The 13,706-nt window shown below is 51.7% G+C and overlaps 4 protein-coding genes across 4 annotated transcripts; 3 read left to right on the forward strand and 1 right to left on the reverse strand.

Annotated features, from left to right (window-relative positions):
- Positions 1 to 752: 752 nt before the first annotated feature.
- On the forward strand, positions 753 to 4,845 carry GUITHDRAFT_107830 (hypothetical protein; the record flags this gene model as incomplete). The annotated part of the gene is made up of 8 exons (XM_005833135.1): positions 753 to 2,254; positions 2,298 to 2,370; positions 2,414 to 3,740; positions 3,801 to 4,258; positions 4,312 to 4,529; positions 4,580 to 4,637; positions 4,681 to 4,739; positions 4,797 to 4,845. The coding sequence occupies 8 exons, from the start codon at positions 753 to 755 to the stop codon at positions 4,843 to 4,845; spliced, it is 3,744 nt and encodes a 1,247-aa protein (XP_005833192.1).
- Positions 4,846 to 5,735: 890 nt separating this feature from the next.
- Positions 5,736 to 7,590, forward strand: GUITHDRAFT_107831 (hypothetical protein; the record flags this gene model as incomplete). The annotated part of the gene is made up of 9 exons (XM_005833136.1): positions 5,736 to 6,005; positions 6,052 to 6,067; positions 6,120 to 6,196; positions 6,482 to 6,571; positions 6,634 to 6,693; positions 6,744 to 6,806; positions 6,859 to 6,920; positions 6,970 to 7,037; positions 7,085 to 7,590. The coding sequence occupies 9 exons, from the start codon at positions 5,736 to 5,738 to the stop codon at positions 7,588 to 7,590; spliced, it is 1,212 nt and encodes a 403-aa protein (XP_005833193.1).
- An 18-nt stretch (positions 7,591 to 7,608) lies between these two features.
- GUITHDRAFT_159627 (hypothetical protein) lies at positions 7,609 to 9,195 on the reverse strand (the record flags this gene model as incomplete). Its single annotated transcript, XM_005833137.1, has 9 exons — positions 7,609 to 7,699; positions 7,768 to 7,960; positions 8,012 to 8,184; positions 8,233 to 8,325; positions 8,384 to 8,475; positions 8,526 to 8,610; positions 8,737 to 8,775; positions 8,821 to 8,870; positions 8,994 to 9,195. The coding sequence occupies 9 exons, from the start codon at positions 9,193 to 9,195 to the stop codon at positions 7,616 to 7,618; spliced, it is 1,011 nt and encodes a 336-aa protein (XP_005833194.1). The 3' UTR covers positions 7,609 to 7,615.
- Positions 9,196 to 10,140: 945 nt separating this feature from the next.
- Positions 10,141 to 11,141, forward strand: GUITHDRAFT_152421 (hypothetical protein). Its single transcript, XM_005833138.1, has one exon. The coding sequence runs from the start codon at positions 10,278 to 10,280 to the stop codon at positions 11,037 to 11,039; it is 762 nt and encodes a 253-aa protein (XP_005833195.1). The 5' UTR covers positions 10,141 to 10,277; the 3' UTR covers positions 11,040 to 11,141.
- Positions 11,142 to 13,706: the final 2,565 nt, after the last annotated feature.

Here is a 13,706-nt window from a genome sequence, read left to right on the forward strand (position 1 = left end):
TGGCCAATTAGTGGAGTCTGACAAACGCACCCTAAATTTGTCGGTGTTAGCCAAATGCGAAGCATACCAACAGGGCGTTCACGCGGTGTGGAACATGCTCGTCCGACCTCCTTCTCGTGTACCTTGGCCTCTCCATCTGACTGACAACAGGATGTCAACTCACATCCTTCCAGAATAGACTCCTACCAGCATGCACGCCGCGCCAAGAGCGTACCCCTCTTTATTATTGGTTCGTGTCGCTCGTTGAACATCACTGAAACAGCAATATTTTGATGATGAGTGCTTCCCTGTTGTGTGCTCAATGATGACAATGGATCTGAGATTCTATGTGACATCATTTACTTGAACACATGGTTACATACAGCACCTTTTCGCAGTAACATACATAGGTTAGAGAACTAGCAGAGGAAAAGCGGAAATTCCAACGGGCAAACGTCGCTGCATTCTGAGAATCAGTGTGTCAATTGCTCTTTGGAAAAGGTGCATTGGAGCTGCAAATCCTGAATGGAAGATCCAGACATCGCGGGCATTCGCTTCAAGTGAGGAAGTTCGAGGAAGTTCATGCAATAAAAGACTTCATTTTTTACCGTTTCATGTTGTTGATGTTCTCCATGACAGCATCAGGCATACTACATGAGAGAACCATGCAATAAACGTGATGCTGGAATCTCATACAAGTGCAGCATGACCTCTGCCTGCCCCAGGACTAGGATGAAGTGCTGAGGGGGGCTCGATCCGGTCGCCATGATGTGATGAAGCGCTGGCTATGGCTGCTGTTGCTCCTCTGCTCTCAGCATGCTCACTCGACGGCGCACGAGGAGGGAGAGGAGGCATGGAACTGTCTGTTCGTCAACCTAGTGTCTCAGACCAATGTCTACTCCGTCGACAGAGCCATCTCTGTCCATGTGGACATGCTTGAAGTCGGGGATGAGGCGGCGGTCGACATCCTCAGTGCAGCCTGGGCGGTTGTGAGGTCGGAGGAGGAGACAAGTGATGCTGGAGACGCATACTTGTCGTCTCCCAGCGATCCTGTCCCTGTCGGTCATGGAAGTTTCTTGTTTCATTTCCTACCCGACGAGCTAGTCTCTGTGTTGGAGGTCGACAGAGAGTGGGGATGGCGAAGGCTGACGATCGAGAGGAGGTGGGAAGGAGGAGAGCTGAGATGTCAAGACGACGTGGTCGTGCGACTTCACAGTCACGGAGAGACAGCGGCAACATACACCTTCGAGTCACCTTCCCCGCTGCACACGCCACGGATTGTACATTTCATTCACCTGCAACTGGAACCTCGACCCCGCAACACCGCCCGGTGCGACGAGCTGCTCTCGCTCTCGGTTCGATCGACTGTCAATCACATCCAACCAGAGCGAATCTACCTGCACACCAACGACATGGACTTGTTGCGAGGATGTGTGGACATCCAGCACCACGTCACTGTCGTGAAGGCAGCGATCCCAAGGCGAGTGTTTGGAAACCGCGTCGACTGGTACCAACACCAGGCAGACATCATCAGACTCCATGCTCTTCGCAAGTGGGGGGGAGTGTACCTTGACACGGACGTGCTCGTCCTGCGGGACCTCGGGTTCTTGCTGTCCTCCAACATGTTCGTGGTAGGGGAGCAGTCAGGAGGAGGGATCTGTAACGGGCTCATCGTCAGCCCCCGGCTGCATCCTTTCCTGCTGAGGTGGATCGCACAGTACATCTCCTTCGAGGAGGGGACGATGGGGCTGCACGCCTCGTACCTCCCGATGATGATGGCGCGGCAAGCTCTGTCTCCCGCCGTCATGGTGATCTCCCCAGCCCATATGCACTGGCCCTCTTACCACCCACACGCTATCACCACAGTGTGGCTCGGGAACTGGTTCTGTGCCCAGGAAAACCTGGTCTTACATATCTGGGGCTCTCGGTCGAGCCATGTGAGGAGGAGCGTCTTGGCCGGGCGGGGAGACGGAGGGAACGAGACGAGAAGGTCAGTGGACGGTGCGATGAAGACTGCTCTTGCTCCATCCTCTCAGCTGGAGGAATGCGATCATCTCATGCATCCTCTGAGCCCGCAGCCCGGCTCAGACGAGGTACTGGCGTTCTGGCCTCTCACGGGAGGAGGGAGGTTTCTCCGAGAAGCATCGAGTGAGAAGCTCGAGGGAAGGGTTTACTCGCTTGAGGAGGAGGAGGAAGGAAAGGAGGAAGACAAGTCTCTGTTCTCGCGAGGTACATCCGGTGACAACTCGTTGGGGCTAGCGCTGGACAAGTCAAGGTTCGCCTTCCTTCCGTTCGCCGGCATCTTCAACACGAACCAGGCAAGTGCGATTTGCCGTTGCTGCTGTTGCTGCTACTGCTGCTTCTGCTGCTGCTTCTGCTGCTGCTGCTTTTGTGATCACTTCCTATCCAGCTCACCATCACGTGGAGCTGCAAGATCGATTGTCTATCGCGAGGCTCGTCCTGTGAGGAGCAGGTCGTCTGGTCGATGCACACGCTCAAGGATCGCAAACTCTACATGATGATCTCCTCCGATGGGAGCGGGCGGGTGGTGGCTGAACTGTTCCTCACCTCCGAAAGATTCTCCCACATCCTCGCTCAGGCGTTTCTCCCCGCTTCCCACCATGGCTGGCTGAGATTCACCGTCTCCCTCTCAGACAGCGAACCCTGCAGGTTCCGCATCGAGAACACTACACATCACCTGCAGGCAGATGCCTCGGCCGGACATGCTATGTGCTCCTACAGCTCGCCGATCGCAGGCGTCTTCCTGTTCCACTGCGACAACGACGACGAGGGCTTGCTGTCCTCGTCGAACTGCTCTCACGTCTACAGCACCCTAGCAGAGGCAGTCACGATCTGCAACCGTCGGCCATCGTGCCATGGGGTCACCCTTGTCAAGGGGAAGGGGTTCGAGTTGAGGTCTAGCAGCAGCAGGGGGGTCTCAACTTCCGAGATCTCCTGGGTCAAGGAGTCCTGCCCTCCCCACCTCGCTGTCACCGACCCCAGCAGGTGCAGCAGCTTCTTCATGGTCGAGGATCAGCTCCTGTGCATGAGGAACGGCTCCTACCAGCCCCTCCGTTGGACCTCGGGGTGCCGGCGGCGGAAGCTGGTGATTCCGAACAAGGTGTCGAGCGCTAAGGAGATGAACTATGCCGAGCACGGCGAGCTGCTGCTGAACATGCAGGGGTGCAGCCACGACGGGTGGATCTTCTCCAAGGATGCGGCCAACGGCATCTGGCTGGGATCGTTGGACGGAAGGGGAGGAAGGTCGTTGGAGGGTGTTATCCGAGATTTTACGATCATGAACAAGTTCTGGGAAGGAGAGGAGAGGCTGCAGCCGCATCGTCTGCAGGAGAAGCGAGCAGAGAGGGTCCGGCAGTTGTCGAGGACCATGAACCTCTGCATCAGCGAAGCTCTGTCTTGCTCTGAGGGGACGAGGAGGATGCTCCAGCGTGCTGATGGTGACAGAGTCACAGACGAGGATAAGGATGCCTTTCCTTGCAGCGAGGCATGCGCGCAGTCGCTGTCCTCCAACGCTCAGCTGATGTGGTCTGTCTTGCAGCTCAACTTCTGTCGCGAGCAGTGGAAGGGAGATGTCAAGCGCTGGGCGTTCGGGCAAGTGAGAGAGGTTCTCAGCGGTCTCACAAGTTGGTGCAAGATGATGGCAAGGAGAGAGTTTTCCATCTTTCATCTTGCCACAGTCAAGCAGAAACAAGCAGAGCACAGAGGTCTTCATCGCAAGGCCTTTCCACGTGCCAGAGAAGGTAAGACGGACACATCTCGACTTGACGGTTTGCAGCATCTGATCTGATCCAATCTTGTAGTACACGTCAAGATCAAGTGGCCGTTGCAGTTCAGCCAACATTTCAAAGATGACTTCTTCAAAGGCGACTTGCTGTTCTCTCTCCGTCGAGTTAGAGATGAAGACATCGAGGTCGAGGTCTTGTTCGACAACATGATCGTGGGATATGCCGAGCCGACGTTCTCCCTGTACGGCAACGATGTCTTCGTGCACTGGCCCTTGTCGAAGCTGCTTGAGTTTGACGTGATAACTTGGGTTGGCTGGCACTCGCTCGAGGTTCGTGTGAGGTCGCCGCAGGAGGAGTTCCAGTCTCGGTATGACCTCGTGTGGGTCTGCATCGAAGAGAAGACCTCAACGCTGTTCACGGTACCTGACGCCATGAAGCACAACCGAGACTTCTTCTCTCTCCCCCGCAACTTGATCCCAACATCCCCTGAGGCCTCTCAGGTCGAGCTGAACATGATGCTCTTCTGCTTCGAGGTGAATCCGTTGTACCGGCTGCAAGCAGCTTCTGACTTTTCTCCTCCTCTCAGGAGCTGGGCATCGGCTCAGTCATCGATCTTGGGTCAGGCAGGTCGGAATGGATGGCGCCGATCGTGACGGCGATGAGGAGGAGCGATCGCTACAGCACGTTCACGCGTCCTACATGGCGCTCAGTAGACTTTGCGGAGGGTTCGTTTACTCACGGCCCTCCTGCCCTCATCGAGGTGTTCGACTGGACTTCTCAACACGCGGACGTCACCGACGACAGGTGGGCTGGAGCGATGGAGTGGCTGAAATCTGATCGGCCCCTCCCTCCAGCTTCGCCTTGCGATGTGCATCAGAGCAGTCAATGATCATTGCAAGATGTCTCTTGGAGGTGCTATCCTGCTGTCGTCCCCTCCTTCTCAACCTTGTTGCAGTACTTGTCCATATCGCACGTTCAGGCGGTTCTCTCCAAGATTGCGGCAAGTGGCTGCGGGTGCCTCTACCTTGTTCTCCCTTGACGCTCCTCTCACCCCCATGGGACATGTTGCAGATATCTCCTGATCACCAGTCATGAGACAAAATCCAACGCTGACTTGTGAGTTGACATGTCATCTCAAACTACTCACCATCTCCTCACCCTTCCCCCTTGCAGTTTCCTCTCGGACCACCCCTTCTACCGCCCCCTAAACTTCATGCTCGACCCCTTCCGTCTTCCTCCTCCTCAACGGTACTGCAATCAACTAGCGCGTGTTCCCCTGACTCGAGCACCAGCTCCTTCAAGATTCCCTTGAGTCTTCTGCCTGATGGGAGCAAGTGGTTCGGGCATCACCCCGTCACCTATCACTTGTTCCGCCTGTGATGTCTGTTGAAGAAGAAGCAATGATTCTTCACCGGAAGAGTCAGCCAGGAACCTTCAGTCTCCTCCGAGTCTCTGAGAGGCTGCTTTGGATCGCCGCAGGTTCGGCCCGAGTTTGCATGCCTTTACCGTAGTACTCCTTGATCAGCTGTCTCAGTTTCTCTCCTTGCCGTTTGGCTGTGACGGAGTCACTGCCTGAGTGTCAGGGTCAAGCCTCCACTACTCTCCTGATTGTCCTCGTACTGAACTTTAACTTACCTTTGAGTAAAGGCCCCCGTGGGTGTGCCACGGTGACTGCACTGCAGTGGCACGCCCGCCCGGCGCGCCGCGGCCGGCGGGGGCCCTGACTAGAGTAACTTGTGACTTACGAAGTAAAGGGCAGCCCCCTGCCCTTCCAGCGGCGTCGGCCCGGGCTGGAGTCTCGGACGCCAGAACTCAGTGAAGCTTCGGTCGCCGCCGTTCAACGCCGTGCCGGGGCCCGGGGTCAGCCTCCGAGTACGGTCTCAGTGCCGCTCAGTCAGCCACCGTGACAGCTACTATGATAGGACAGTATCTGAACTTAGGGCAAATCATCTATTACAGCAGGGCAGTGGAGGAAGAAACGAGGGGGGCTCGTTCCCCTAGTCCAAGGAAATGCGGGTTATGTCAGGGCCGAATGTTGAAGTGAGGACAACGATGAAGACGAGGAGGCGTGTTGTGCGGTCACCATGCTCAGTGTTGAGACTGCTGCTGCTGGCTTGTATCGCCGACCTTTCCATCGGGTTCTTCTCTTCCTCCTTAGTCATCCTCCCCACGGGAGAGACGCAGAGACTTGGCGGCAGAGGGGAGGAGAGGGTCACTAGGACCCTCGGAGTTGGCAGGCTAAGCTGCAAGGAGAAAGACTTTATCGATCCCTCGGAGATGGTGAGACAGATGAAGCAATTCCTTGTTGTTGATCCATCGCCATCAGGGAAAAGTAGCAACAGGTTTGTGTATTGTGTACAGAAGTCATGTCATCATACCTGAATGCCATGGCAGTGGGAGGAGACAAATCACAGCCCAACCTCGTTCGACTCCGCCTGGTCGCTCAGCACCTATCTCCAAGATCCAATACTGTGAGAGCGTCGGCTCGATACGGATCCTCTCACCTGATACGGCAGGTACCGCGACCAGAGGGCGTGCTGCGTCGAATCTTGGATCTGTGGACATCCTTGCCGAGGACCTTGACATTGACGTTAGCACCAGCACCATCATCTCTTTTCTTCTTCGATCCACCATGATATTCTTGTTGTTCTCCTGTAGCCTCTCGTTGCCACATCAGTTGCATCCTCAACCCACGACCACATCTCCTTGGAGGGCAGGCAGGGCTGTCTTTGGTGCTCTGAATGGGGTTCACACAGATGGTTGATCTTGCGACCGTGCTCGTAGATGCGCAGGAGCTTTTGATGAAGCTCTTGACTCTGCAGCGATACCAAACATTGTTTCTGCGGGTAATGTCAATCTTTGATGCCAATCTTTGTGTCCACAACAAAAGCTTACTCCCTGCAACCAGAAAAGCAAGACATGCTCTCTCTCTCTCGTTCTTTGCTCCCACTCGTACATCTCGGACATGGTCGTCTTGAAATCGTACACCTTGACGTTTCAACTGAGACACTCTTTCAGAACAAGGAGTGGAAGGGAGAGGACATAAGTGCGGACGACCTTCGCTATCTTTGCTTCCCGCAGGTGTCCTCGCAATTTGTGTGTTTGGCTGCAGCGAGTGAAAAGATGGCATCAGAGCATAGGAGGGACCTTAGGAGATCTCATCCTCTCCTACGATAGTGCTTCGTGGATAGCACAGTGATACCCCTCACGATCCCACCCTTGACGCCAACTGACGTTTGTGAAGGAAAGAAAACACGGATTTGAATTATCAGTTACGTTGCTCTCTGGTGGATGGAGTCCTTGCGCTGATTGGTGTGCCATGCCCAGCGCTCGGCTCAGCCCTTGACCTTGTGCGGCAGGAATCTCCGATGAGCATGCTTTCGACGAGGTAAGGAACAAGGTCATGAGGGACATGGGTTGGAAGAACAGTCAGAAGAAAGATCAGAACCGTTCGGCAGCGCTATCCGAGGACAGATTTGACTTCTCAAGGATGTCGTTTTCGTATGACTGGGATGAAAACTCTTCTCCTTCAGAAGAGATTGAGAGCCGAAGGTCCAGCAGGTCTGTTCGCGGGTCCAACAGGCAGCAGGCAAGCATGTCGCGGACCTCGTCCTTGCGAAGGTCAATCGCGGATGACGAAGAGCAAGATGAATCAGAACAAGTGAACTTCTCAGTATTGAAGCAACAGATTGACGATCTTGCTGGTCGACTGAAGAAGGTGGAAAATCGGGTACGTCGTATATTTGTCATCAAAAAAGATTCCGCTGATGCCGATTTTGTTTTCAAGATGGTCAGGTTAGAAGAAGAAAACAAATTTCTTAGGAGCAAACTTCTAAGATCAAGTGGAAATGAATCATCGAGATGAGAACGAATAAAATAGCCACAGAAATTTAGTTGATAGGAAGGACTGCGCACGAGCAAAGATACGGGTTCCCCGGAAACTCCGCAATCTCTCCTTCCTTCAACCCTCGCATCTGTGAAGCATCAAGTGTGACCACAATTTCTTACACCAGAATGCTAAAGAGGAAAAGGCATCTCTCACCGGAAGAATTCTGCATGACAGAGGTTTGCCCAATCGGTGGGCCATAGAGGCGATGTCCAGATAAAGGTTTCTGATCTCCTCTGTGCTGCTCTTCCCCTCCACCGGAACAGTATCCAACCCTACCCCGCAGACAGAAGACCATGCCAGCAGCCCTTGCACCGAAACCCGTCCTTGATTCGTCCTCTCTGCTAGACTGCAAGAGAAACGGTGAGCAAGACTGAAGGAAAGACAGTCTGAGGCTTGCCCGAGGTCCTCAAGAATGGGAAGCATTAACCCGCAGTATCCAACCCGTTTGACGGGGATGTCTTTCACCACTGAAGTGAGAGCACGAGCTATTCCGAGGGTTCCAGCCCCTCCAAATCGGAACTCCTTCCTCAGCAGGCTCTCGAAGGCATACGCAACGCTGCCTTCGCGCGACTGAAACGCATCTCGTCAACTTGAGGGAACAAGAGGCAATGACATTACAAGAGCAGGGTTGATCGAGGTGTCGATGCCGAGATAGTTGAAGCCATTCTTTTGCTCAACCTCCAACGCTGCTTCCTCCACGCGCTTACAGATCTTTACGTGGAGCATCAAATGTTCACATCATGCCATGATGTCACGCTCACAAGGTTACCAGTTCAAGCTCGTGTTTGAGCGATTGCATGCACGTTTGAACTCGCGTGGCTTCATCGTGCGGTTCATTGGAAAAAACTTCACGTACAAGCTCTGGTTAACTTCCTCAGTAACCATAAACACATTCGACCAAATTCACACACCCGCATTTTCAAGAGCGATGGAAAATGATGGCGGCGAGCCACTTTTATGGTATGAAACAGGAAAAAAAGGAATGCCGTGTGGAGCCTAGACATGCAGGAATCGTACAAGTATTGTCAGGGGGGCTGCAAAGCAAGAGGAAACAAACGAAGAGGATCATGGGAAATACTGTTCAAGAAAGCTACTGCTGCAAAGGAATGCAGTCTGACTTACATTTGCAAACGCACAAAAACGAAAATTGTTTGATCCTCCCTGCAGGCATTTCATGTTCTGGACATAATAGAGGAGTCTATGTACATCGGCCAGTGTCGAGCAACAATCTGCAACCTTACCCATCCATGCAAGATCTATCTCGTCGAGAGACTGGGATGGTAGAAGATCACAACTCGCAAAAGCCAACTCCATGGATTCGAGCAGACTAGGCACGCGGGAGAGACCTTCCAAACGATGTCACATTTCCCGCATAAAACCGTCAGCATACAAACCTATCGCTGATCTGGCAGGCCCAAAGTTGAAAAAATTCGCACCATGACGAGAAAGTGTGTTTCGGATGAGCTCAAGCTCTTGTGCAAACTTGTGATCGTCATCGATGGACAAGTAATCTTCGAAAGAGTTTGTCGAGATGCGTAGTGACTGTACTTCGAACCCCCTAGCGACAAGCTCCGACTCCATTGTCTTGTTGTTCTTCACCCCTTGCTCAATGATTCTATCAAGCTCCCCGTCGTCGCGCATGACCTCTCTGGTCAAGCACATCAACGACGTCACCGTCCTGACCTTGACCCGAGTCACCACCATTCCAGCAAAATCCTGCTCGTTACACTCCGTTTCGTCCTGCACGTTCCGTTTTGTTTCTCTCACAAGCGGTTCGAAAGCAGAAACCGAAGAATAACGGATATGTCACGTATGGGCTTCCAAGGGGGTAGTCAAGTTTGGAGGAGGTTGCGTATGTAGGACCGGGTCCTTCATATGAAACTTCCCAAAGGGTGGGTAGGGGGTCAGAAAGGGGTGGTGGTGTGATAGGGTAGAAAAGGGGGTGTTGTCACAAGGCGGCCTCCGCTTACGATGCGACCCCCCGTGAGGGGCTCATACCGCATTCAGACCACCCTACCAAATTAGCGTCTACTCTGTACCCTACCATACTACATTGTCGACCAGATGTACTGTGGGGTAGGGTTCACATGAGAACCTACCCCATCTTCGCAACTCAATACGCCCCTCACAGGCAGTTGCAACCCTCTCTCCGCCCACCTTGAGATGCTGACCAGACTTTTTGGATAATACCCCGAAATGATTTTCAATATTCATGGTAGTATGCCATAGTCTGGTGCTTTATATGATAGAGCAATAATTGAAAATGATCAACATTGCACCATGCGCTTCATTTTAGAAATAAGTATTGAAATCAACCATACAATGTAGGCGACCCTACCCTGGTAGGCTATGAACCCCGACCAATTACAATGGGGGCTGGACAACGAACCGGTGGTATCTAAGGAGTACCAGTCATTTGTAGCATTTGCAATAGGAAAAGTACCGGTCCTTTTGGACAACTAGTAATGACACAGGGGTAGTAGTATACCGAAAGAGAAATCAGGTTGGGTTGTTATAAAAAGAGGAGCTGTTGTTCTGATCTCTGCTGATCTGTGTTTAAACGTGTTGGGTTAACTCTTCAAGCAACAAGAAAATCTTGGCAAAACTCGACTGACAAGAGAGTTCGTACACTGCAATTCCATCTATCTTACAGCTTGCACAACATGACCGGAAAAGCTGTTTTCCTGGCAGCATTACTGCTTACCACTTTGCTCGTCTCTGCCGTCCAATGCGTGAAACCACCAGTGACAACAACCCCGCCAACCCCGCCGGCCCCACCTTCGGAAAACTTGCCTCCTGAGGAATTCTTCCTTCTGGAGAGCCTCACTTTCTGCGCGCCCCCAAGCAAGTTCGTATCACCCACTCTTCGCAATGGTGGAAAGCGTGTTTGTGCAGTGTCCATGAGCTCGGTTCAGAACAATGATAACCCATTGGTTACAGCATTCAAGAAAGCTTACATCTCGTTAGAGGAAATCCTTGTTGGCATCACCCAAGGACCCTCCATGGCAAGTGCAGCACACCTGCTTGAAGAAGACAGGCTCTTGGGGTCGCGCAGGTTGGCAAGAGCCAAGAAATCAATCATGAACCGCATTGCCACCTTGAAGAACAATGAAGAAGATACAGCCAGCATGGCTGATATGTACGGTGGATTTTACTCCCCAAAAATCAAACCTGAGAAGCACGTACCCTGGGAAGAGAATGTGTTTGAGAGTGGAACAAGGCTAATGAAGACCGCAAAGCTTGGCGATTGTTATGGACCTACATTCTCTGAGGACACGTCGCAACTCGAGCTCTCTGGAGGATATTTTGAGGGTGACGGAGAAGCGGAGTCAATCGTTGCGAAACACCATCAAAACAAGGAATCGAAGGTAAGAAATCGAGCTGAATATTTTCCTACACTGACAATATTTGTGTACTCAGTATAGCGCTTCGAAATTGCGTGAAAAGTATGGAACCAAGATTGTTGAGTAGCTTGTATACAAACTAAAGTGTGATTCGGCTCATTGTGTGAAAACATGAATTTCAAGGGCCGATTCATCTGCTGACTGTCCGAACTAAACTCGAGAGTGTCTGCTCCACTCAATTTCGGGTCTATTTCAACGCTGTCCTTTCACGTTACCCGTCTATTACCCAAACACACACCGCAACATGAATGTGAATGCCCATGATAATCCTGCTGCTGTCCCCAGGCTGATCTGTACCATAGCTCTGTGGACGGCTACACAGCAAGGTGCATATATTGAGCAGAATGTCTCCGCAAGATTATCTCAAGCTAAAAAAAAACTATAATGGAGAAGATAAGTTAGTCGATGTGTTCAGGACTAGATCCCGGTCCAGGTTGAAAGACAAAGATGGAAAGGTGTAAAGAAAAAGCGCATTTATTCGATGCGCAGCTGGACGACAAGTATGTGTCAGTGCGTGGTTCGAGCTAGTCGAGTCTCATAGAGTTGACAGATGCAGACATTTCTAGTACTGTTCGTGTGTTTGTAACTCATTTGGCATTACATGCAGTCAGTCTTGAAAGATTGATCCAAGCATGTTATTCAAACTCAGTAGATGGCGATTCACCATCGCCTCAAAATATGTGAATGAGAATATCATTTGGAAATGAATTTTCGATGGTCAAACAATTCCTCCGAGTGAGAAGAGCTACGCGAAGAGTTTCTACTCTCCAGTAGCTTCACAAACTCAATGAAGCTCCGCCAAGGAGGTTTACGCCATGATTCCCTGTTCCATCAAGTGCCTGTGAGTGTCCAAGAATGCAGCCAGCATGGGGCAACATTTTCAGCATCTGCTGCTCAAAGTTCCCAAGTTTGTACTTTCCATAATTGAGTGCCAGATCCTGCGCTGAGGGGTAAACTGAGACAGAAGTTCATTAACCGGGTGGCCTGATACTCGAGATGGAGTAGAGAAGCTGGAGTGGTGCGCCAACAAAGATTGCTGGCGCTCAGAAAGGTTAGCCCAAATACTGCAGAACACAGGAAATTGCAGTAGGGATTGAGCCGTGGGCAAGTGCTTTGACGTTGCGAATCTCCGACTTCTTGCGTCTCTTGAAGGTGTTTCAGTGCCAGCCACAGCAAACGTTCAACCGGCACAGTAGGGTTTTTCCAACCTGAAACCCGTCGGACCCTGTGGCCTACACAGCATTGTAGCGATTGCCAAGTTTCTCCAATGAGCCGGGGAAACTGCCATCTTCCAGCATTGGATGTTACCTACACAGCAGCCACTCTTCCAGCGGGTCAATATTGGCGCCGGATTTCACATTCGCCGACCACACCAAGCGGATCCTGGACTTCAGCGTGTGACATGTTTTTGACAATGATGGGATACCACACTTGACTCGGAGCAAACTGCAAGCAGCAGCACAGAGGAAGATCCGAGGGCATCGTAATGCATATGCTCAGCACATCCCGCCAAAGTCCTTTCTTCCCATCATCGCCATCACTGATGGGCTCTTGCAGGATGATGCGTTGCGCTTTCTGTGGTGGCTGGCGGATCACTCGGCGAACAAGAAACGGCAGCGCTGGGTTGTCTCTCGACCTACCTGTAAACGCATGTGGTACAGGATCTTTCGTCAGCTCAAGACATCCCTGTCCTTCGCTGCCATCATCCCGGGTACGTTTCCGTATGCGTCTCGCTACTTCAGCGGCGGCCACAGCGACATCGCTGGCATGGCGCGGGGGAATTCCTTCGCGCAGTTAAGTGAAGATATCAGTCAATATTTGGGGACAGAAGTGGGCCGTACAAAGAGTTTGCTCTGACTGTCTTTTCTGCTTTGGTCCTTCTCTACCGATTTTTTAACTTAACTTTGAGTAAAGTCCGAAGGGCAGGAGCCCCTGTTGCTACGGGAACCCCTTTTGCTTTACTCAAAGTTAAGTTACTTTTGCTATGGAACAGAAAACTACCTGCCACTACCACCAGGTTTTTTTTACTGGAATTTCATGAGGGTGATGATGAGGGGTATGAGGCTGGGTATGAGGACGATGATGCTTGTGTCAGAGGGCAATGAGATCACGCATTTTTGTTAACCTCATATAATAATAAAAATAAAACTTAAAAACTGCTACCGTTCTGCCTGTTTCGGCACAGGATGTTCAGCATCCGAGGCTCCGAATCAGCGGTTTACTCCGATGAGATCCGGAAGCGGGACAAGAGCTCTAAAACAGGTTTTAGAGCTCTAAAAATTGTTTTAGTGAGTTTTGTTCGGTTCGGAGAGAACTGCATCCGCAGTCAAAAACTATTTCTGTAGGCAACTTCGGGCGCCATGCAGTTTGAAAAAGCGTTGTTTCGATCCCGAAACAATTTCTTTTTGTTGGCAGTGATAGATCGAAAGTATTTCATTTCAACTCGGCATCGGGAGAAGATGCCCGGATACCACGGTACAGACCAGAAATCTCTAACTTTGAAATAGTCTAGATGATTCTATTGTCAGCATGAGCATTTCAATCACAGACTATCATCGACCAGGAGAGAAGACGCAAGGCAACAGTTGCGTATTTCAGCTACCAACCCCCGTCAACCCTTGAAACCGCCTCCCTTCCATCTTCCGCAGCCCCTGTCACATTGGCTGCCCGACGTGCTCATACTACCCC

This window comes from Guillardia theta (assembly GCF_000315625.1).
Source record: "Guillardia theta CCMP2712 unplaced genomic scaffold GUITHscaffold_31, whole genome shotgun sequence".
Taxonomy (NCBI): Eukaryota; class Cryptophyceae; order Pyrenomonadales; family Geminigeraceae; genus Guillardia; species Guillardia theta.

Excerpts from the sequence above, each read along its gene's own strand:
- GUITHDRAFT_152421 (XM_005833138.1), top strand. The coding sequence starts at position 10,278 with ATGACCGGAAAAGCTGTTTTCCTGGCAGCATTACTGCTTACCACTTTG.